We start from the raw sequence: 25046 nt of genomic DNA, 5'->3' as shown, positions 1-25046 counted from the left end.
ACTTGCTAATCTAATAACATCAAGAAAAATAAGCTAAGTTCTTTCATCTTTTCATCATTGCCGATGATGGAGCTGGAGGGTAGGGAGTATTTTAAAGACATGATTTGTGTCTATTTGAATGGAAAACCTTTCCCCTATATTCAGCCACCTCTGAGGCATGTGTGAGGGCAACCCCATAAATGTGAGGAAAATCAGACTGTATCGGGCCACTGGAATGGGGTGCCAACTGTTAACGAGTGAGTAAGTTGTCAGCACATCAGCCCCCCCAGCACTTGGCGGTGTTAGGACCTGCTCTCCTATGTGGGGAGAGAGACTGCATGCCTGGGGCACTCTAACATCGTTGTGGGGTTAGTGACTGTCACACGCCACCACTTTGGTGTCTTACAGTTCTGGATGGCAGGAGTGCAACATGGGTCTGTGAGCTGAAATCAGGCATTGATAGAGCTGCATTTCCTTTAATGTCTCTAATGGAGACTCTGTCCCTTGTCTCTGGCTTTCAGAAGCTTCTCTGCATTGGCTTGTGGCTCCTTTGCTGCTTCAGAGCCAATAGAATTGGCCAATTAAGTCTTCTCATTGAGTTGGTCTGCCACTTGCTTCGGTTTCTTTTGCTGTTTTTATGATTTTGGCTTTAAAGATTTATTGTGTTTATTTGAAAATCAGCTTTGCAGAGATCTGTCTGCCACTTCACTTCCCAAATGGTGGCTGGGGCTGGGCCAGACCAAGGGTAGGAACCGGCAGCTTACTGGTCGGCCACAAAGGTACGGGGACCCAGATGCTTAGGCGTTGTTTCACTGGTTTTCTTGGGGGCATTGGCAAGGACCTGGATCGGAAGAGAAGCAGCCTGGATGCAAGCATTCCAAGAGGTGGCCTTATTGGCTGTGTTGCAAGACCGGCCCCCTTTCCCCTCTAAGCACTGTCTTTTATTAGGCTTACATACATAATCCAGAATAATTCCCTTATTTTAAGTCAGTTGCTTAGTAATCTTGACTGCGTCTATAGTCTTAATTCTCTTTTGCCGTGTAGCTTACATAATTACAGGCGTGGGTAATGACCTAGTGAAGCCCCATCAACTCAGAAAGATAAAAGAAACACTAGGTCCAAAGAAACTGAATTTAAGTTTATATGATCGCTTATAGACAGTTTTTCTCTTTGTGCTTCATAAGAATCTAACAGGGGAAGAATGACAGTATAATGAATTTATGATAGAACATATTAGAGAAATGGAGAAAGGAGAGGCAAATGATGGAACTGAAAGGGAGTGATCAGGGTAAAATCCGATTGAGAAGATGAGATTTGAGCAGAAGCTTCAAAGAAATGTTAGTATCTGGCCAGATGTTTGAGGGAAATAGGTTCCAGGAAGACAATAGTAGGGAGCAAAGTCCTAGGGCAACAGGTGTTAGGATAAGCAAGAAGGCTAATGAGAGTTAATGAAAATGTGACAGGGATGAGGCTAGATCCCACGGAGCCTGTTGACCTGATCAAGTCTAGTTTTCACTGTGGCTAGTATCACAGTGTACCAAAGAATGCTGTGGTCTAATTTCCTTTTGTAAAAGGATTACACTCTGCCTATTTTATTGACAGTTTTAACTAGACTAAACAGAATTGTGAGTGATTACAGGGAACCCTGTTATACTTTGGCACTATTCCAACTAAGAACTGGTGTGGGTTTTGTAGTTACACATGCGGTAGTTGCCTTTGAGAAAAGCATGTTTTAGCCCCAGGTGGAAAAGCACGTAATTAGGTTGATAATTCTGAAAGAATAATATGGGGCCCAGCATTGTGGCATAGCAAATAAAGTTGGCTGCCTACAACACCAGAATCCCATAAGGGCACCGATTCTTGTCCCAGCTTCTGTGCTTCTAATCCAACTCCCTGCTACTAATGGCCTGGAAAAAGCAGCAGAAGATGGCCCTTATGTTTGGGCTCCTGTCACTATTTGGGAAACCTGGAAAAGGCTTTTGGCTTCTGGCTTTGGCCTGGCCCAGAAAAAGGGAGAAATCTTCCATTCTTGTTCATACCCCAATGTCTGCAACAGCTAAGTCTGGGTCAGGTCAAAGCTAGTAGCCCAGATCCATCCAGTGTGCAGTGGGGGTGGCAGGGCTCTAAGTACTTGAGCTGTATTACCTGCTGCCTGCCAAGGTGCACATTGGCAGGAAGCTAGAGTCAAAAGTAGAGCCAGGAGTTGAACCCAGACACATTTGGGAAACATGCATACCCGATGTCGTAGCTGCAACAGCAAATAAACACCACAAGATGTCATTTGTAGCCCAAATCCTAGCTGTAATAATTTTATCTTATTGGTATACTTTGCCATAAATTATAGTAAACTGCGATTTTTAGATGAGTACTTACAGTTTCTTTCCATGTTAAGCATCATATTTGAATCTGTTATTGAGGCTATTAATTTCGAAGTAATTTGTGTTAACTTATTGGGTCAGAAAAAATCCTGATAAATCCATCAGAATCATAGCATCATGTCAGCTTAATAAAAACAACCGTTATGCAAAAATTGGTTTGTAAATTCCATGTGTCAATTTTCTTTGTAGATAAAGATTACTTTCTCTTCAATTACTTAACATCTGCTTTTATTTGAAATATCTCTGTTTCTTTGTGTGTCATACTTGTTCATACAGATGAACTTAAAACCTTGTAACCTTGCAGGACTAATCTTTTGAAATACTTCAACCATGACTAAGAGAGAAGCTGAGGAGCTGATAGAGATTGAGATTGATGGGACAGAGAAATCAGAGTGCACAGAAGAAAGGTTGGTGTTTTCTGAATTTGTCATTTGTTAACTACTTTTTCAATATGCATAATTGAAGTGAGAAATTTTAGATCTTTGGCCTTTTTTCTGTTTGAAGATTTTGTTTATTGGAAAGGTTGAGTTACAGAGAGGGACACAGAAGCTGTCATTCACTGGTTCCCTCCCAGGTGGGCTAGTGGCTGGGTCATCTAGGCCAAAGCCAGGAGCCCCGTTCGTCTGCTTTCCCAGGTGCACTATCAGAGAACTGCTCAGAAGTGAAGCAACTATTTGGTATGCCAGCATTGTAGGCAGTGACAGCTTGCCTGCCTCAGTGCCAACCCCCTGGGTTTGTTTTAAAACCTTGACCTACACTTCAGGGGGTGCAATCCGTTGATCTTTACCTTTGCTTATACCAGGATTGTGCGTGAGACTGTTGACAGTATGCCCCAGTACATTACCCTGCGGGGCCCTCTAGGTCTGCTCATGACCTGGCAGCTGGCTTCACTCGAAGCACGGGACAGAGAAGGAAGGTGTCAAGATTGACGGCACAGCACCTTTCAACATATTCTCATCTAAGAAGTAATTTGTTGGGGTGGGCATTTGGTCCAGAGGTTAAAAGACTGCGTGGCCCTTCCCACGTCCCAGGCTGTTTGGAGTGCCAGGTTTGTGTCCTGACTGTCCTTCCAGTGCAGCTTTATGTCCGTGCATTCAGGGAGGTGCCAAGTGATGGCTCAGGTACGCGTGTCCCTCCCACACATACAGGAGACCCGGATGGAGTTCCTGGCTGCAGGCTGGTCCAGCCCTGGCTACTGGAGCCTTTCAAAGAAAACTGAAAATAATGCCTTAGAAAGCATTGTGTACATTCATTAAATGAAATGCGTATATCCTCTTAGAGTTTATGTAAAAATAAAATGACAAATTTTTAAATGCATCAAGTGAAATTAAAAGTTGCATTTTAAGCTACACATGCTTTCAAACTTCAGCCAACCAAGCAGATATCTTTTGAGATTTACTTTCATTTGATCTTTAAAGATTTGTAAAAGATATGTAGAAATACCAAGATTTCAAGTTGACTTCAGTACATAAAATATCAGCACACAAAGCCCTGTGTGCATTTTAAGGAGAAATGCAGACCATCTTACTCTGCTTAACGTGAAACTGTCGATTATAGCCAGTGGTGTTTAGGTTATGTTTTCATATCTTACACATTCATATTTATTAAATTGTATTTGTTAGGTGGGGAGATTTTTATTGTTGGCATACATATTTTAATATTTTTTTTATTTGTAAAGCAGAGACTCAGACATATTTCCCATTTGCTGTTCACTCCCCAAACGCCCGCCACAGCCAGGACTACACTAGGTTGAAGCCACAAGCTGGGGACTCAGTACCCATCTCCCACATGGATGGCAGAGACCCCGGGACTTGAACCTGCTACCTCCCATGGTGTACATTAGCCGTGGATGGCAGGAGTCCAAGTATTTAAGCCAGTTTTTGCTGCTTTTCTGGCTACGTTAGGAGTAAACTAGACTGGAAGTGGAGCAGCTGGATCTAGAATGTCACAGATGGCAGCTTAACTCACTGTGCCATAATGCTGGCCCCAATTCTGTTGTTACCTCAATACTGGGGGAAAATGTAATTGTTCACTCTTATATCCTTTAACATTTAGCATTGTCGAGCAAACCTACACCCCGGCGGAATGTGTGAGCCAGGCCATAGACATCAACGAGCCAATAGGTAATTTAAAGAAGCTGCTGGAACCAAGACTGCAGTGTTCATTGGATGCTCATGAAATATGCCTGCAAGACATTCAGGTATTTCTTTTTGGTTTGTTTTTCAGCATGTTGTATTGCATGCTCTTATCTGTCTTTTATCTTAAAGCTCTAGTCTTTACCTCTGTAACTAGATTTACTTGTGTTGCAAAATGTAAGCATGTGAAATATAACATCTCTCAACAAAGTTTCTCCATTTAAAGCTATATTTTAAAAATAAATAAAACAGTACTGAAAAGGTTGAATGCCAAATCAAAGATTTTGACTTTTACTGTAATGTAAAAAAAAGTTTAAAACAGTTTTTGAAAAGAGATCTATCTGAAAGCTAGCATTAAACAGAGAGGGAGAGGTCCTCCATCTGCTGGTCCATTCTGGAGATGGCCGCATCAGCCTGGGCTGGGCCTGACTGAAGCCAGGAGCTTGGGGTTTATTCTGGATCTTTCAAGGGGGTAGTAGGGGCCTAGGCCATCTTCCACTGCTTTTCTCAGACCTATAGCAGGGAGCTGGATTGAAAACGGAGCATGTGTGGCATTGATCAGCATCTCTTGGATGCTACATGGCATGCTGTGGCTTTACATGCTATGCCACAATGCCAGGCCCTTCAGAATCAGAGGTTGAATACAGAGTAGTAGAAAACAAATTAACTTTAGAAGGTCAGAAAATGTATTTTAAGACATATTCAACCTCTTTCTGCATCAGTTTCTTTACTCTTCCTCTTATCTTGTTTTATTATTATAGAATTTTTGCCTTAAAAATTCACATCATTGTATGCTGCTACTGTTTTAAAATAAGATTTATTGTACAATTAAACTATTGTAATGAAATTTACAATATAGTTGTCAGTTAATCATACATTACTTTTCAATATAAGTCTAGTAAATAGTGATGATGGAGGATATTGCCCTTTTAAAACTAGGATATGCGAGTGAATCTAGAACTGATTTTAATAGTTTAAAATTGTTTTGTTAACAACGAGAAGGTTAATTAGCACAATCTTTTTGGAAAGAAATCAGGCATTAAATATCTTGATGTTAAATGTGAAATATTTAACATTTCTACTGCCATGAATTGTCCTCAGAGAAATATTCATCAGGCTGGACAAAGGTGAGTACGTAAGAATGATCACTCATAGTTCTACAAAGCCTGGAAGCAACCTGACTGTTCCGAAACCAGGAGATGGAATGAATTCCATACACTGGAACTCAGGGTAGCCCTGAGAGATTGTTGAAACCAGAGCGCATAGGCAGGATACTGTGGGTGCAAAAATACTTACGAAGCAAGCCTCAGTTATCTCATTGAAATCTTATTATCAGTCTCTGAAATCAGCGTGTTGCTTGCCTCTTTTCTCTAGTTGTAGGAGCAGATTTAAAGAGGTTAATTTGCCCAATGCTGAGCTACGAAGGACTAACCCTGGAATTTGAATCCAGGCCTGTGGTACTCCAAAACGTTGTTCAGTTGTTTCAGTAAATATTTTAAAGGTTTAAGGTGAATAACTCAGTGTTACTGGGCCTTGCCCATTATTCTCATTTGTAAGATAAAAGCACTCTATGTTTGATCTCTTAGCAGACTTTTAATACAACATTATGGAATTAATTGACATGGTATTGAGTAACCAATATGTTAAAAAAAAATGCAAGTTTTTAACCACATCCTGTGACTACTTCATTGACATTTCAATTTTAGTTTATATATCATCTTACTCTTTTCATCTGTTTAGCTGGATCCAGAGCGAAGTTTATTTGACCAAGGAGTAAAGACAGATGGAACTGTACAGCTTAGTGTACAGGTAATTTCTTACCAAGGTAAGTTATTGTTTGTGGCAGTTGTAAGTTTAGCTCATGATTTTCTGATGTGATAACTCAAGTATTACATGTTAGACAGCTGTCTGAATGACAGATGTGGTGCTCTAGGTAGATAGGCATGGTCTTGGTTTAGTAATTGTGCTGTCAAGGTGAAGCATGCAGCATAACACTTTGAAGTTACTCATCCGGATGCGTGGAGGGAAGTATTATATTGCAGTAAAATAACAACATTGCAAAGGGTGTCGAAGGCTCTAACTTGCTTCCTGAGCATGCCGTAGTCATGTTTGATTGGCAAGCAGCTGTGGCCTTGCTCAAATGGAAAATACTGCAAATGGAAGCCACTGCTGTAGCTGTCAGCCTGGAAGCATGCTGACCTTTGCACGATCCATTCTGCCAGTTTGGATGCTGTATGCCTACTTGTCCTCTTAAACCCTTTCCTAAGAAGGTTCACGCTGCTGAGTCTACACCTCGGGGGTTGTGATGTGACCTAGTCAATCATACCAACCATCACAGACTTTTACTTAGAATGTGTAGTGATTACACAAGTTAGAAAATTGGGAAATCATTTGTGGGAAGCTGAATTTTATCTGTTGAAATATTGCTTGTTGGGATTTTTGACTGGAGTCTGAAAATTTTTTGTTTTATGATGTTTCAAAGTCAGGAAATTGATGTTTAGACAATTTTGTTATTGCAATTCTGTTGAATTGTATCTATTGCTAGTGATCTGTTAAATTCTGTACATGCATTATACTTTTTTTAGTGTATTTTGTGTTTTAATAAGCCAAAGTTTTCTTTAGACTCCAAAAGTGATAGCTATATATTTGTGATCCTTAATATCTACAGGATTTACTATTAGGAATAGTAAGAAATTACTGTTTTTATAAGCCTGGTGACCTCTTAATATTAAATATACTTAAATACGAATATGATTGTATTTAAGAGGAGCTGACTTGAAGCTGACAGGATGAAATTGGAATTGAGAATTATGCAGTAACCACCAGGAAAATGCGAGTCAGAACTTCAGGGAGATACCACTTCATCCTTCAGAATGGCCTTTATCCAAAGGACAAAAAACAACAGATGCTGGCTAGGACTGAGAGAAGGGGCAACTGCTGATGGAAGTATCCGTTAGAGTGCAGCTAGTTTGTTAAACAATTGAGATTTTTTTTGTAAGAACAGAAGTAGACTTGCATGTGATCCAGCAATCCTCCTACTGGGTGAACACCCAAAAGATGTTGAATTTACAGTGGCAGCTGCCTGTACCACCATGTTTATAACAACATGGTTCATAATAGAATGTTACCAACCACACTGTGCATCATCAGATACAAAGATAGAAACTATAGCATAAGGTGTGTGTATGTTTCATAACATTCAACTATTGGAAAACATTAATTTCTATCATTTGCACCAAAATTGTAACCGGAATTCATGATGCTGAGTGAATTAAATCAGAAACAGAAATAAAAATACTACATGTTCTTCCTTACATGTAGAAGCTAGAATTTTAAAAGAAGTAGCTATCACTTTTTCTATAAATAGTGTTTTGTGGAACTATTTTGCATCTTTATTAAAAAGATTTTTAAGAATGGTGTGTATATTGCTTAATTTTAATGATCTGTGAATTCATATTTACTGTATATGAGTGAAATCGGCATTTTGTATTTGGGGAAAAAAGAAAACCACATGTAATAGGATTATGGGGTAAATTTTACTGGAAATTTTTTAAAATTTCTGATTACTTTAATCACTTATTTGAAAAAAATGACTTTCCTTTATACCACCTAATGAATTATAGTGTGAACATTTTCTTCTAAAACTGATTTTCCCAAGAGACTGAATTTTTTTTTCCAGATATACTTGAACTAATTTTGACATAGTTTATTACATTAAGAAGTATCCAATAGCTATTCAGTAATATTAGCTTCTTAGACCTACCTAACTTCAGTACCTGAGGTTGCTCTGTTTTAGATAGGTACTCACAGCTATCTTACAGTTGTATAAACATGACTAAATAAAATAACTTGTGGCACACTTTCTTGGCTTTGTTATAATTGCCTTTCTGTTCTTTTTTTTTTTTTTTTTAAGATGAAGGGAGTGTTAAAGCAAGGTCTTCCATCCACTGGTTTCCTCCCCAGATGGCTGCTGCGGATGGGCCCGGCTGACACGTAGAGTCAGAAGCTTCCTCTGGGTTTCCCACGTGGATGCTGGGTGCCCAAGGTCTTGGGCTGTCTTGCCTTGCTTTCCCAGGCACATTAGCGTGCAGAATGATTGGAAATGGAGTGGCCCAAACTTGGAACAATGGCCATGTGGTGTGCAGGCAGCAGCTTAACTTGTTAGGCTGAAATTCTAGCTCCCTTAATTGTAATTTGTGGAACATAGGTTTTTTGTTGTTTGTTTTAAAGATTTACTTATTTTTATTGGAAAGGCAGGTATAGAGAGAGGAGAAACAGAGAAATATCTTCCATCTGCTGGTTAACTCCCCAAATGGTCACAGCCTGGAGTCAGGAGCTTCTTCCGGATCTCCCACGTGGGTGCAGGGTCTCGAGGCTTTGGGTCTTCTTCCACTGCTTTCCCAGGCCACAAGTAGGGAGCTGAATGGGAATTGGAGCAGTGGGAACATTGACTGGCATCCATATGAAATCCTAGTACTTGGAGGTGGAGGATTAGCCCATTGAGCCACTATACTGAGCCCTGAAACATAGGTTTAAGTCAAGTTTTCCTCCTGATTCAAAAAACATTGACAAGTCTATTGATGTAATGTTATTTGCCTCTTTTTTTATTTTTCTGCATGAATAACGGTTTTTAACATATTAGTACAAGTCTTTGAATGTCCTCAGGATTTTCATTTATCTTCAGTTGCAAATAAAGGCACTGGCACTGCAGTGTGCCAGGTAGCCTTCTGGGCACTGGTTTGGTTCCTGGTTGCTCCACTTCCAATCCAGCTCTGTGGTAGTATGCTTGGGAAAGCAGCAGAGAATGGCTCAGATGCTTGCGCCCCTGGGCTCAGGTAGGAGATCCGGAAGAAGTTCATGGTTTCTAGCATTGGGCTCACCAGCTCTCACTGTTGGCAGCAATATGGGGAGGGAATCAGTGGATGAGAGATCTCTCTCCTTAGATAAGATCCTGTCCCTCTCTACCTCTAACTCAGCATTTCAAAGAAATAAATGTTCAGGGAAGAATAAATTAGAATTTAGTGATATGAATAAGCTTAGCATCATTCTGAACAAATGATTGTCCTATAACAAGAAAAACAAATCAATAGCCAATTAACTTTTATTTTCTTAGTTTTTTTTTCTTAAAGACATTGATTTTTTTTTAAAAAAAGATTTATTTTTATTACAGTCAGATATACAGAGAGAAGGAGAGACAGAGAGGAAGATCTTCCATCCAATGATTCACTCCCCAAGTGAGCCGCAATGGGCTGGTGCGCGCCGATCCGATGCCGGGAACCAGGAAACTCCTCCAGGTCTCCCTCGCGGGTGCAGGGTCCCAATGCATTGGGCCATCCTCAACTGCTTTCCCAGGCCACAAGCAGGGAGCTGGATGGGAAGTGGAGCTGCCGGGATTAGAACCGGCGCCCATATGGGATCCCGGGGCGTTCAAGGCGAGGACTTTAGCCGCTAGGCCACGCCGCCGCCCAAGACATTGATTTTTATTTATAAGAGTTAACAGAGAGGCAGAGACATCTCCCATTTGCTGGCTCCCTCCACAAATGGCCACCATGTGGAGCTGAGTGGATCTGAAACCCAAGGACTTGAGCCTTCCACTGCTGCTTTCCCAGGCACGTAACCAGGGAGCTAGGTTGGAAGTGGGACTGCTGAGACATGAATTGATGCTCCAATCTGAGGCTTAGCCCACTCCACCAGCCCCAGAGGAAGAGCTAAGACTTCCTTGACAAGGAGTCTGGTCTGGCCGTGGTGGTGAGAGCCCCAGGCCCTAACCAGTAGGCCACCTGGGAGCAGGCCTTTTTTTTTTTTTTGGTAAGATTTTTATTTGAAAAGCAGAGTTAGCAGGAAAAGAGCTCTTCCAACTACTGCTTCACTTTTTGAATGGTCACAATAGCCCATAGCTGGACCAGGCTGAAGCCAGGAACTGGGGGGATGCTTTTCCAGGCATTTTGGAAGGAAATTGCTGTGGAAATGGAGCAGCTGATACTTGCAGTAGCTCCCATTTGGGTTGCTGGGGTTGTTAAGAGGCAGCTTAATTTGGACCGCAGCTCTAACCCTATGGAGATTTTTTTTTCATCCTGACAATGGCTCACAGCCTAGTTGGACTTATCTTAGCCTGTTTTGTTTTCAGCTCTATGTTGGGTACTTTTTATTTGATTATTTTAAAAATTTTGTTCTCGTAACAACTGGCGCCATTTTTTCGTAATTAATCATAGTGGGGCAGTCAAAATCAGGAAATTCATTGAAACAATTGTTATTACAAAATGAATTGCATTTGGTGTTAAAAGTGATCTGTTAGTATCTGTAGATACATGGCTGGAAATACTTGAAATCCTGTGTCTTTGGAAAGCAGTTACTTGTTTTTATCCTGTATGTTTTAATTTAACGTTTTTAAAAATTTATTGTTAAGGAATTGAGCCGAAGCTGAACATCCTTGAAATTGTTAAAACTGCGGAAACTGTTGAAGTGGTCATTGATCCCGATGCTCACCATGCTGAAGCTGAGGCACATCTTGTTGAGGAAGCTCAGGTGATAACCCTGGACGGCACCAAGCATATCACCACCATTTCAGATGAAACCTCAGAGCAGGTGACGAGATGGGCTGCCGCGCTGGAAGGTTACAGGAAGGAACAAGAACGCCTCGGGATACCCTATGGTAATAAAATGCACAACTTCTGAAAGAATGCGATTGAAGGCTGACACATAAGTTTGCAAGTTGCGGTCTGTTTTAAATACAGAATTTTTATGAATAATGCCTTTTTCCTGTAACTTATTTTTCTAAAATAATTGAACAGCATTGAATCCATTCTCTTTATATTTGTAAAAAAGAAGTTTAAAAAGTTGAAATACACATTAAATACACCTATGGACAAATACTATGGGTGCTATGAATGTATAAAAAATTACTGTCATTAGGCTATTTACAGTGTAGAAGAGTGAGATCAGTAAAAAGAATTCGTTGTATGCCATCAGTAAAAAGAAGCATGCAATTAAGAGTATTATTATGGTGGTCTAGGAAAAAATTTGAGGAAGATTTATTGTAAACAAGGAACTACTAGACAATGAAAGATACTTGTGACAGGCAGTATGTTTTAGTGTTGTGAAGATTTAGTTATTCTGTAGCATTATAGAAACGGATTTTTGATGCAAATTACAAAGATGTGGCAATGGTATATGTCGTACATTTAGTGAACAGAGACTGGGGAGAGAGAAGGCATGCTCTAAGTTATGTAGCAGTGCGCATGTCAGGGTTAAGGGAGTGGGAAGAGGTGATGCAAACTGCAAATTTGCAGATTGTCTGCAGGTGGAGAGGGATTGAAATACCGATCTAACTTCCAGCGTGGGTGACTTAGACAGTAAAATAATCTCGATAAAAATCGGTTGCATTTTCCTTACCAGTGCAGTGAATGCTACCATATGCCAGTGCTGAGTTAAATACTGGGCTTATGGTGACGCAAAAAGAAAAAGCAGCATGCCTTCAAACGCCTAATTAAGGAAGTAGAAAAGTCTGATATGCAAATGTTTTTAAAGACAAGTGGTTGTTAACACTTGATTTTGAAGTCAAAGTAGATATTCAAATCTGTTTTTGAATTGCCAGAAAATAGTTTCAGGTTTATGAGGTGTGTCCTGGAGACATAACTATTATAATGAGATTCATATATATATATATATATATATATATATATATATATATATATATATATATATATATAAAATTTGTATTTGAAACCTTGAAGTTAGGGATAGTCTCCAGTGGAGAGAAATGTAAATGATATTACTAAACAATAGCTCTTGGGCTCTGTACATTGATGTTCTAGAAAAGAAAAAGACAAGAAACGGCTGTGCTGATAGAAGGAAAATGAACTGTGTATAGTGACACAGAAACTTGTTTTTGTCTTAATTGAGACACAGAAACAAAGATCTGTCAGAAAGCTCCCATCTGATGGTACTGGGCCAGGGTGGAAGTCAAGAGCCAGAAACAACCCATATTAGCAGGAAGCCAGATTAGAAGTGGAGCAGCCAGGATTCAAACCAGTTCCCATATTGTATGCTGGCATTGCAGTGGGTGTTACACCGCAAGAGTATGCCATGTTTATTTCTTTTTCCAGTTTCTTAAATGATTATTTTAGGAAGACACCAGCTCGTGTTTTGTCTTAGAATTGTATATGCTAACACTTAAAAATACATGTTCACACAAAAAAATGAAGTGTAGCAGATATAGTTGATTTATATCTTCCAAGCTAACCGGTTCATAGCTTTCTCCTGAGGTTCATGGGTAGGCTAAAAATGTGCATTACATGTCTTGTAAAAGGTCACCAAAAATGCATATTATAAAAAAACTGTAGGTTTGGTTTTGTTTTGTTTTTTGCACCAAAACTAACTTTTTGAAGTATCAACTTGTTTCTTGATTTAAAAGAAGAAAAACCCCATGAAAGCTTTTTTTTTTAAAGATTTTTTTATTTTATTACAAAGTCAGATATACAGAGAGGAGGAGAGACAGAGTGGAGCTGCTGGGATTAGAACCTGTGCCCATATGGGATCCCGGGGCGTCCAAGGTGAGGACTTTAGCCGCTAGGCCACACCGCCGGGCCCATTTTTTTTTTTTTTTTTTTGCAGTAGCTTTTCTGGCTTCAGTTTTGCTCTCTAAATGAAACCACCTTTTGTTTTATTGCTTTTAATCATTATTGACTTTGTGCTGTATGTGGGTGAGAATTAACTCTTCTGTCCCCAACAGAGTCAAATAAGACCTTGTTTTCATTATTTCATAATATTATATGACTTTAAACCATTATTCATGATGTGTCTATGATTAGGTATGCACTCATTAAATGTATCCCTGTGGTTACATTTATGTACCTTTTGAATTTCCTACAGTTCAAAGCTGACTTTTTAAAAAACCCATATAGGTAAAAAAAACCCATCTAGGTTTCTGTAACTATGAAGACTGACTCTCTTCCATTTCCATACATGTGTTTGTTGTTGGTTTTTCACAGATTTTCACGTAAATCTAGTTTGTGTCTTCTGGATCTGCTAACATCTATCCTCTGTAGTATTGGGTCCCCATTTTTGTGTATTTCATGGTTTTTTTCTACTTTTATTCTCTTATTTGTCCATAGGTTCTCTAGAAAGGAAACAAAAAATAGATTGTTTCTTCTTTTTGAGCTTTATACTTCTGAAAGTTTCTTCTGCTCTCTTTGATAGTTTGGATATAGAATATTAAATGGAAAATCATTTTTCCTCAAAATTTTGATAGCAGAATGGAACATTGCCACCAGTGGCAGAGGATTAATCTACCCCATGGTGCCAGCTCTTCTTTTTTTTTAATATTGATTGCATACTGAAATAACATTTGGATATATGAAGTTAAATTTACTGTTAAAATGAATTTCATCTACTTTATAGAACAATAAAAATTACATAGTAGCCTCTAACATTAATCTATTTGTTTATTATTTGAAAGGCAGAATGAAAGAAAAATCTTTTATCTGCTCTTTCACTACCAAATGGCCACATTGGCTGGTGTTGGGTCAGGCTGAAACCAGGAGCCTGGAACGGCAGTTGGGTCTCTCATATTGTCAGCAGAGTCACAAGTGCTTGGGCCGTCTTCTTCTCCTGTCTCAGGCACATTGGCAGGGAGCTGGGTTGGAAGTAGAGCAGCCAGGATTCAAGCTGGGGCTCACAGAGGATGTGATAAGTATCTTCAGAAGTTCTATGTTTTTTTTTTTTTTCTGAGACTTGTGTTGAAACTCTTAGTTTGAAACTCTTTTCATCTTTCATCTTTCTTCTTTTCATCATTTGCTGTCTGTACTACCCTGCCAAATTTTCCTGTTTGTTTATTATAATTTACAGGTTTTCCTTTTTTTGATTGTTTCTTTCTTTCCAGAGAGCACTGTTTTGTTTGGAAAGGCAGATTTGTAGCAAGAAGGAGAGACAGATCTTCCATCCACTGGTTCACCTACCCAGTGGCCACATAGTCAGAGCTGAGCTGATCTAAAGTCAGGAGCCAAAAACTTCTTCAGAGTCTGCCATGTGAATGTATGGTTCCCAGGCGATAAGCAGGGAAATTGCATGGAAAGTGGAGCAACCAGGGCCTGAACCTGCGCCCTTAGGGGATTAGACGCTTGAAGAGGGAGGATTAACCAGTCAAGCCATTGCACTGGACCCATCTAGGGCATCCCAATCCTATAGTTTAGATATCCTGTTTTCTCTTCCCTCTCTGAGTATATTGATTATGTTACTTTTTTAACTTAAAGTCTGTTATTACATATTTGTTTCTTCAGACTCTGTTTTTCTGTTTTTCATTTACTGCTTTGCCTTTATTCTCTCTCAAATATCTAATTATCATCTAACTGTTCACATTTGAGAATGAATATTTGGGTGGGTATTATGGCCATGGTTGAGCCATGACTTAGGGCCCTAATTTCTTATCAAAGTGCCTAAATTTGAGTCCCCCTCCCATTTCAATCAAGCTTCCTGCTAATGCACACCATAGGGAGCCTTGCATAGGGTTCTTGAGTTTGGCCTGTTCCCAGCCCTGGCTGTTGTAGGCATTTGGGGAGCAGACCAGCGCATAGATCTTCTTCTCTGGGTTTCTTTGCCTTTCAAATACGTAAATAAATTTGAGTAAAGCATTTACCTAAACACTTTAAAGCTAGTGAGTTCCAAAGGATTTGTTGACTATACACTTGTTAGGTGGGGCTTGACCTTTTCATGAGAAGATTTTCATATGTCACAAACTGTCTTCAGCTTCTGTAGAAAATTGGTCAGTGAAAGGCTGGCGTGACGATTTGATTGATAGGTGTAGAAAAAGAAGTGAGGCAGGGAAGAGATGTAGACATTGTCACTGACAATTGCCAGTATCCACTTCAGTCTCCCATATGAAATGTTCTGGCATCCACATGGGATGCTCTCAATTGCCTGTCCCCTAAGAATGTAGCAGAGCCCGTGGCGGTTCTGATAGCACCTTCTACATTAATGCATGACCTGTTTTTTAACTTTATGTCTCTTCTCCTACCTGAAATTATCAGAACCTGAGCTGTTAAAACAGGTTCTGCAGGCAGACTTTCCCATTATATTCTCCTTGGTAGACTTGAGGTCATCATTTCCCATTCTCTGTTAAATTGGTTTCACAGTGCTTGTTGACTTCAGAAGCTAAAATTTCCTGTCTGTGAGTCTCACCTTATATTCTTTTTCCTAGAATTTTACATCTTTTTGAAATGCTTGCACCCTTCATTTTATTAGGGTACGATAGATACAGGAAAGATAGATACAGTGTAGCTATTGAATTTTAAAACATTAATTTATGATACATAGGAAGCAAATCAGGCTGTGTTTTCCCAAGTCTCTGTTGATCTTTAAGACTTGATTATTTGGTGTAAAGTGAGCCTTCCTGGAATTTTCACAGGATGTACGTTCAGGATTAGCATTACTGACTTAACTCCATATTCTGTTTTTCCTGTTTGTTGACTCTGCTTTAACCTCAACCTTCCCTTTGGTTTCCTCAGCATTCATGTGCAATTTACTTCTGTTTCTGTTGCTGTTCTGGGAGACCTGCAGGCTTTATGTTGGCTCAACACTGGTGTCTGTGGCCATCTGGGGAGCGAGTCAGCAGATGGAAGATCTCTCTCTCTCTCTGTGTCTCGTGTCTCTCTTTCTCGTGTGTGTGTGTTTACAAAGAGAGACAGGGTAAAGATCTTCCATCCTCTGTTTTAGTCTTCAGATGGCTTCAACAGCCAGAGTTGAGTCAATCCTAAGCCAGGAGCCTCCTCTGGGACTCCCATATGGGTGCAGAGTCCCAAAGCTTTTGAGCCATTCTCTTCTGCTTTTCCTAGACCATAAAGAGGGAGCTGGATGGAAGTAGAGCAGCCAGGGCAGGAACTGCTGCTCCTGTTGGACTGGAGGATTACCCAGTTGTGCCATCACACAGACTGGGAAAACCTGCTGTTTTGATGTTGCTTTTCCAGTGACTACTTCTTGGCTGTGTGGAGGTGTTCCTGTGCTCTGAAGAGCTGCGTGGTCCCTTTGCTTATTCCTGTACGGATGCTGAGATTGTCAAGTTCTTGTGACTGTTACTGCTTTTTCTTCTTCTCTCATTTTTATTTTTGGATACACAGCATGTCTTGTCACCTGATTTTATTGTTAATGTCAGTGGGTTTTTGGTTTTTTTTAGTTGCTTTTTCTATTTTTATGTTGGCATTTAGAGAAATTACCAAAGCTAGAAACAGTCTTAGCTACAGTCTTCCTAGACGCCTACTCCCTTAACTTTTTTTGAGGAAAAATTTAGTAAACAAAGTCTCTGGCTGTCGTTCTGTATTCTTTGATTTATTCTTACTGTACTTTCGTGTTTGTTTTCTTTTTTCTTCAATTAGTTAATATCATTCATTGAGCATGTCACTAATGCTATTTGAATATATCATCTTCTGAAAACAGAATACCAGTGCCAAAATTCACTCATCAGTACCTTGTATTCTTCCACAGATAGAGTGCTCTAATATGTTTCAGACAAAACAGAAAGGGAGAAAAGACTGTTTAAGGTAGCTTCCTAAAACACCCTTAACAATTTTTTCATTGGGGTGAATCAGATGCTACTGCAGAATAATATTTCAAACTTGAATAATTTACTCCAGTATGTGCAGAAGAATCACAGTATTTTATGTTTTGCATTTGCTGCCTTAGGAGAACAAATCTGCATATTGTTTTTGTTGGTAAAATTTCAGCCTCCTTGACAACAACAGACGTTTAGATCAATAAATTAAAAAGAGCTGAAGAGAAAATAGAGAATAAAAATGGTTTTAACTTAATAGATTGTTTTTATTTCAGTTGTAGAAAAAAGCATCTGCTTGGATTGTGTGTGCATATTGACAGGAAAACTGTACATTCATGTAATATCTAAGATGAAACTAGGCTAAAGAAACTATTTTTTTTTTTTCTAGATCCTATACAGTGGTCCACAGACCAAGTCCTACATTGGGTGGTTTGGGTCATGAAGGAATTCAGCATGACTGACATAGATCTCACCACACTCAACATTTCCGGAAGAGAATTATGTAGTCTCAGCCAAGAAGATTTTTTTCAACGAGTCCCTCGGGGAGAGATTCTTTGGAGTCATCTGGAGCTTCTTCGAAAATGTATAAGAGTGGAGTACTATCCATTTGTATCATAACTTTAACTGGTTAATGCTTTGTTGGTAGCAATAACAAGCAGATAATTCGGTGGTTTTTAACTGTAAGGAAATACTGAGAACTCTTTGTTTTTTGTGGGCTTTTTTGTATGTTTTGTTTATTTTTTGAGAGATATTTATTCGTGTAAAAATAGGTGGACAGAAAAGTAGACAGGGAAGAATAGCTCACATCTTATGGTGCACTCCCCAAATGCCTGCAGCAGGCAAGGCTGGACCAGGAATGAGCTACTCCAGGCTGCTCTCACGAGAGTATCGGGACCAAATTACTGAGGACATCTTTCTGCTGCTTTCCCAGGAGCATTAACAGGAAACTACAAAAGTAGAACTCCCAGGACCCAAATTGGCACTCCATTGTGGGATGGTGTCCTTGTGAGCAGCGATTAACTTACTGCATGGTGATACCTTCCCCACAATGTATCATGTCATCCCTGTAATAAAACCATGAATTATTTTCTGTATGTTATAGATAGGAAAGTGATGTGTTCAGAGTCCTGCAGGGTCACAGAGCCCCAGTGTACAGAGCCAGGATTTAACCAGGTTAGCATTAGAATTTCCAGTTGTAAAATCCGATTCCTCGCACTTAGATCTTTATAATCCAGCCAGTTCTCAGTTTCTAGAAATTTGGAATCAGTTGTTCACTGGTGTTCTCCTTCCCATTTGCAGAATTAGGTTTTTCAAAATATCTTTATCTTAATTGAACAGGGTCTTTAAGAAAGTGTACAGCTCATTGTTGTGAATCGTATAGTGTTTCAACTTAGAACACAGAATGTAGCCACAGACATTATTATGAAGTAACTGTATAGAATTAGAAACTGCTTGGCTGCCCAACAAAAAGCTCAAATAAGTATATAGGATGTTAAATGAATTTTAATCTGGGTTACATTTTAGTGACCGTGCAGACAACGGTTAAGAGAACTTAGCAGCAACTCTTCCCTAACATAGCTTTGTATATCCGAAATGCTAAGCAATTCCACATTTTTTCACATTGCATAAATAGAGAGGACATTAACAGTGCCTTTTTTAGCCATTAGGGATGAAAATGTAATCAGCTACTTTTTTTTATGTGCCCAGTGAAAGAAGTATTCTGGGAAAGGGCTTTTCCGCAGTAACTGGCATTTCATCTCAGGTGGTTTCTCTGCTCTTGAGTAAGAAACAAGCTTTGGCTGTACTCCGATATGGGTTTGTTTTTTTTTAAAGTAACCATGACACTAAAAGGCTTACTTACATTCATTACATTTATTAGGCTTATTTCTAGTTTCATTTCTTGTTAGATAAATTCACTGTTTCAATTAAAGGTATGTTCAACTTCCAGTGACGTTAAGGTTTTACCTTGTGAGTCACTGTTACTGAAACTTTTTCTCAGTTACTCTGAGGAACACAGGGGCAGTGTTTAGACAATGGTTTCCCAGTATCTCCTAAGTCAGTGCCTGTTGTGGGAGTTTCTCTTAAGTTCTCCTAGGCTTCTCAAACTTAGACTTTTCCTAAAGTCTTTGTCTATCCTGTCTGCAGTGGAATGGAGCTTGCTCTGAGAAGCTCTGCTGAAATTGTTGGCTTGCTTTCAAAAACAGCAAAGGCTCCAATGGCCTAGATTAATGTTGTGAAAATCTTTGCCTGTCCAACCATGGTTCTTTGTATCCTCTCAGGGAAATCCTGTTTGGTTTGGGAGTCTAATGGTCAGTTTAGAAATTGAGAACTAGGCGGGATGATGTCTGAGTGTTTGTGGTAGCGTCTGAGAAGTGAACAGTATCATTTCTTGCATCTTCTGAGTGCAGTCAGGTGCTGTGGTAGAAGAGAGTCTGTAGCTTATCTCTGAAAGTTACTGTTTTCTGGGACCAGCTTGCTATCTGTTAACCCATCATGTCATCTCTCTCCACTGATTGCTCAGGGAGAAGTGCTGAAGAGACTGAGCTCCTTCAGCTGTTTGTCAAGTCACTCGCCTGAGCCACCACTTGCTTGCATTGGCCTATGTTGGAACTCGAATTTCTGTATGTGGGGTGGATAATGAGAAAGCATCCCATGATATTACATGATGTACTGCTTCTGTGTATCTTCTGTCATTATGGACAGAGGCTGTGATTTGCTGAGGGTTTTCTGTAGGGAATGAATTGTTTTTTGTGGAGTATTGCGTTCTTCAAGGAATGACTGCATAACCTCAGGGTTTTGTCTCTTAGGACACGCTTTGTGCATGGCTTGGCAGAGTGTGGAAATCAGTTCCTACAGTCTTACACCAGGCTTCCAAAACCCCTTTGACTGAATTCAATCCTTGTTCTTTAGGGTTCCCAGGAATAAGACCAAAATGCAGGCTGAGGATCAGGACTTGGAAACTGAGTGTACAAATTGCTAATAGACCTATTCATTGTGCTGGTTACTTTGTCTTTTGTCCCTTTCGGGACTAAGATACCCCCATTCTTTTCGTCACATTAAAATATTTTAATTTCAGTAACATTTTGTCCCTTGAAGTTTTTAAAATTCTAAGGAAAGGCTATCACAAAGGTATGGATAATTTTTGTTTTTCCAAGACACAGCAGTTCTAGGAAATACTCAAAACTGAAGATCTGCATTCCACAATAATGGTTTAAAACAATTTTAATTTTCATAACAGTCTCTTGAGGTCATAACAGGTTTCTTATTGAAACATGGGGAACTTAAATGTATAAGGAGGTTGAAAATTTTACCAGGGTCAACATTACCAAGAGCTTAGATGTGAACTGAAATCTATCTAGTCAACGTAGTTGTGGAAGTTGTTGAACTCAGGACCCAAAACAAAAGCTCTGGTCTGACAGGATTGAGACCACTTTAAGCTAGAAACAGTAACAGGAGAAGAACTTGTTCTATAGAGGGTTACATTAGGAACTTTCATCACATATCACGCTTAGTTTTTGGAGTTGCATTGGATTAATTGTCGTATTTAGGATCATTGTAATTTTGTGAAGAAGTTAGCATTGTAAAGTTAACTTTTATACAGCGTGGATGTTACAGCACAGCTCTAAGGGAGCCTTTTTGCTGCCAGATGTATGTAAAGAGTTCAGTTTGGTGATGTTCTGATTCTGGAGATTTGTTTTGGTTTCCTGCACCAGTCACTTTTCAGATATCAGTATTTCACTTTTTCACTGGTTCCCTTTGCTGGCTTTGGTTTTAGTTGTGGAGTTCCCTTTAAAACAGGGTTGGAAAACATCTATCTGTGAGCCATGGAATCATTTGGTCTGACCTTGCCAAGGCAATTGCAGGTGGTACTTAACGTTCAATAAATCTGTAGTAGGCTGATTTTTCTGTTGATAGTTTTGTGTGGCTGTTGAAAGTGTCCAAATGGCCATTGGCGGAAAAAGCTTCCCACCTAAAAGGATCATGTGTTTTAAGTTGAGTTTTACTGGATTGGGGTTTTTATTTATAGTTTTAAATGATTAAAGAATGTTTAATATGTTGTTTAGATGTGTTGGCAAGCCAAGAGCAACAGATGAATGAGATAGTCACCATCGATCAACGTGAGTATTGCTGAGTGCCTGTACTGCCTCCCCACTTAGCAGTAAGGTGTTTTCTGTATGTAATACAAAGTAGTAACATGGAAATGTGAAAATGTTTGTAAAGGGTTTTAGGTATAAATAGAAATAAAGTAACACATGCAAAAAATGAGATGTAGAATTTATCAGTCATAGATCCTGTTTTTCTGTCTCTGACGAGAGTAGAGTATCCTGAATTGAATGTTTCTGTTTTTACCAATTATGTAGCCATAGGTACTTTATAGTATTGTTTTATACTGTTGTCTGTATTTAAGCATTTTGGCTAAACTGGTTGTATACCCTGCATTTCCTCTTATAAATTTCTCTTTTTCAAAACACTTAAAAGATTTAAATTATTTTGATATTTGTAGATAAGTTTCACTGTTGAATAGTTTTTCTAAAATGCTGTGAGAATCATTGAGCAAGTGTTTGTAAGAACGTGTGTTTTGATTTTAGTATCCCAAGATTTCTCCTTTGTTAGCAAGTGTAGCTAAGTTATTACCAGTTTTTCTCAGAGTGGTGATAGATTATGCTGTCAACCATAGTAAAATGTGAGTTCTCAGTTGTCTGTATTTCTCCAACATTTTAAATCAATAAATTAGTAAGTCTTTTCTATGAACAAGTTTTTCAAAAATGTGTTTTCATATTTAACTCTTTGTCTAAGGTGTAGGTACTAGTAAGTTTTGGTTTCGTACAATGAAACCAACTTTTTATGTTTCAGATTCACAGACTGTAAAGATAAATGTTATACTGTACTCTAAACTTTTTGTGATTTCATCAAAATTGTAGAATGAGGCTTTTAGTCAGGTTTTTTTTTAATAAGGTAATAAAAGGGCATTTGTTACACCAGTTGCATATAATGTCTTTTAGTGATTGTTTCTAGTGCTTCCATTATAAGAAAAAAGTTTTCTCCCTGTGTTTCTTACAGCTGTGCAAATTATTCCCGCTTCAGTGCAGTCAGCCACACCCACTGCCATTAAAGTCCTGAACAGCAGTGCCAAAGCAGCCAAAGTCCAGAGGGCTCCACGGATTTCAGGAGAAGACAGGAGCTCACCTGGGAACAGAACAGGTATTTACGTTAACTAGTTCTTATAGAATCTGTCACATGAGGTACATTTTGTTTCATTTCACTCTTTGGAAATGTGTATTCAGTCTTTTGTGACAGAATTTAGAAAGTACTTGTTTAAACATAAGAAAACTGTTTTGCTTTTGCTCCTTGTTAATTGGTAATATTCTTGTCATGCTGTCAAATCAGGAAACAATGGACAGATCCAGCTGTGGCAGTTTTTGCTAGAACTCCTTACTGACAAAGATGCCCGAGACTGTATTTCATGGGTTGGTGATGAAGGTGAATTTAAACTAAATCAACCTGAGCTGGTTGCTCAGAAATGGGGACAGCGTAAAAATAAGCCTACAATGAACTATGAGAAACTCAGTCGTGCATTAAGGTAGGTATTTATTGCATTTTTTCCCATAACTAAAATAGTGTTTTATTCTAGGTGTAAACGTTCCATAAAATTTTTAAGTACAAGTTCATTTCATTTTCTTTATAAATTAAAAACAGTAAAATTTGCATACATGTTATACTAAAGATAAGTTTTTTTAAAAATGCCTAACTACTTTGGTGTACACAGCTTTTCAAAAAGACTATTGTAAGATAATTTGTTTTATCTGATTTAAAAGCTTGTAATACTCTTCAAAAACAAAAATGTCAATCTTTGGTATTTATGTTGTTTACATAGCAGAAGATGCTATCATTTGCATGCATGAATTGAATGTCAGTTTTAGCAAATATGTGAATACTATATTTATAAGTGGCTTTTTCATCCTCCTATCTGCCTAAATCTGAATATCATAAAATTGGAATTAAATAAGAGTTTCAAGTCTGTAGGAATAGTATAAAAAGTGTTTGACAGTTTTGTCTGAAAAATTATACTTACTATAATGATGAAAACTCATGATGTAAACTTACTGTATTTAAGAAGGATGATGTGTAGGATAGCATTGGATTATGCAGGTGAATTTTGGGATGTAGCTACAGTGAAATGGTTGTGCTGTTTGCCTCTACAGGTCATGTGCCTTTTGCTGTTTCATGTTTCACTTGACTGTGGTCTGTGAACTTCACACTGGGGTGTGATTTGGCTTTCATCAGGCTCCTTCCCCACCCCACCCTGTAACTACTAATTCTGTCTCTATTTCACACACACACACACACACACACACACACACTTTTCATCTCATCCCAATTTAATTGTGTGAAGGTTAGGTTGTGTGTTCATTATTACAGTATCATGGTCATGTAAATGCCACCATGTAGCTTTCTTATTTCTTCACAAATGATTCTTTGTGTCTTTTAGAATTCATAAGTAACGAAATTGCTTAGTTTTCAGTATGCTTGTCACTTACTGTTTCTCAGAATCATTTTGGCAACTGGAAATATCCTTTCTGTGTAATTAAAATTAAAACTACTGTTTCGTCAGTGGAGGAAAATTGCATATATATACAATCAAACTTACAGGCCTAAAACTTAGAGGTACATTGTTTGAATTAATAATTAACATGTGGGGGCAGATGTCTGCTTAAAACCCTGTTGGAATGCCCATAAACTGTCAGAGTGTTTAGGTGTGAGTCCTGGTTATGCTTCTGAGTCCGGCTAATGCATACTGTGGAGGGAGCAAGTGAGGACTCAGACTTGGGCCTCCCACATGGGAAGCCCAGATTGCCCTATCTTTGGGGCTTAAGGAGGATGGAAATCTGTGTCTCACTCTACTTTTCAGATAAAATTTTAAAATAATAAATAACCTGTATAATCTCACCAGATTTGATTAATGCAACAATTACCAAAACTTATTTATTTATTTATTAGAAGGGCAGGTATACATAGAGAAGGGAAAGAGAGGAAGATCTTCTGTCTGATAATTTATTCCTCAAGTGGCCACATTGGCCAGAGCTGAGCCTATCCGAAGCCAGGAACCTCTGCTGGGTCTCCCACACAGGTGCAGGGTCCCAAGGCTTTGGACCGTCCTCAAAAGCTTTCTGAGTCCACAGGCAGGGAGCTGGTTGGGAAGCGGGGCCACTGGGATTAGAACCAGCGTCCAGCGCATTCAAGGCAAAGTCTTTGGCCACTGAGCTACTGCATAGGGCTGGTTCTAATCCCAGCGGCCCCGCTTCCCAACCAGCTCCCAGCGCATTCAAGGTGAAGACTTTGGCCACTGAGCTACTGCATAGGGCCCTAATTCATTTTTTAAAAAGATTTATTTATTTTTGTTGGAAAGGCAGATACACAGAGGAGGAGAGACAGAGGAAGATGTTCCATCTGATGGTTCACTGCCCAAGCGGCCGCAACGGCTGGAGCTTAGCCAGTTCCTAAGAGCAAATATGCCTCAAGGATGAGCTCAGAATTCTTTTCTGAACAGAAAGGAGTAACAGGCTTTGTCCTAAAGTGTCTTCCTTTCTCAGTACATTGTAATAAGTCCTTCTGGTGCTGTTCATCAGTTATGAATTGCTACCAATCTCACCACTCCAAGCACAATGAGGTCGCTGAAGAATCCACTGATTGACATAGTCCATCATAGAGTCTCTGTTTGCCCAGTATTTCGCTGCCAACATATAGCTGAGGTGGTTGATTGACTTGTTCTGTCTTCTGTCTTTTCTTGGCTAGCATTCTGAGTCCACCATTTTGATTGGGGAGATCCCCAAAGAAACTTTGTCTGAGGTGTTCCCAGAGCAGATTCTTGTATGTACTAGCAGGCACAGGGTCCAGCACAGTCCATCGCCCCGATCAACTGGTGGTTTCAATTGCTGGGTTGGTTCTGTTTTCAGCCCTGTCTTCCACTGGAACCAGTGGGTGTTGCAGTCCAGCCTGATTTCTGCCCAGCAC

The 25046-nt window shown here is 39.3% G+C and overlaps 1 protein-coding gene across 2 annotated transcripts in view; it reads left to right on the top strand.

Annotated features, from left to right (window-relative positions):
* Positions 1–25046, top strand: part of GABPA (GA binding protein transcription factor subunit alpha) — a 39701-nt gene that overhangs the window by 4412 nt on the left and 10243 nt on the right. For both annotated transcript variants that reach the window (XM_058661733.1, XM_058661732.1), the window contains exons 2-9: positions 2662–2764; positions 4413–4557; positions 6233–6317; positions 10899–11144; positions 17422–17616; positions 21098–21151; positions 22095–22235; positions 22422–22614. In XM_058661733.1, the coding sequence (XP_058517716.1) occupies positions 2688–2764; positions 4413–4557; positions 6233–6317; positions 10899–11144; positions 17422–17616; positions 21098–21151; positions 22095–22235; positions 22422–22614 (1136 nt within the window). In that variant the 5' untranslated portion in view covers positions 2662–2687. The remainder of the gene's footprint in view (positions 1–2661; positions 2765–4412; positions 4558–6232; positions 6318–10898; positions 11145–17421; positions 17617–21097; positions 21152–22094; positions 22236–22421; positions 22615–25046) is intronic.

Source organism: Ochotona princeps, chromosome 3 (assembly GCF_030435755.1).
Source record: "Ochotona princeps isolate mOchPri1 chromosome 3, mOchPri1.hap1, whole genome shotgun sequence".
Lineage (NCBI taxonomy): Eukaryota > Metazoa > Chordata > Mammalia > Lagomorpha > Ochotonidae > Ochotona > Ochotona princeps.
Note: the sequence above shows the minus strand (reverse complement) of the source record. Positions and strands in the feature narration are given on the sequence as shown.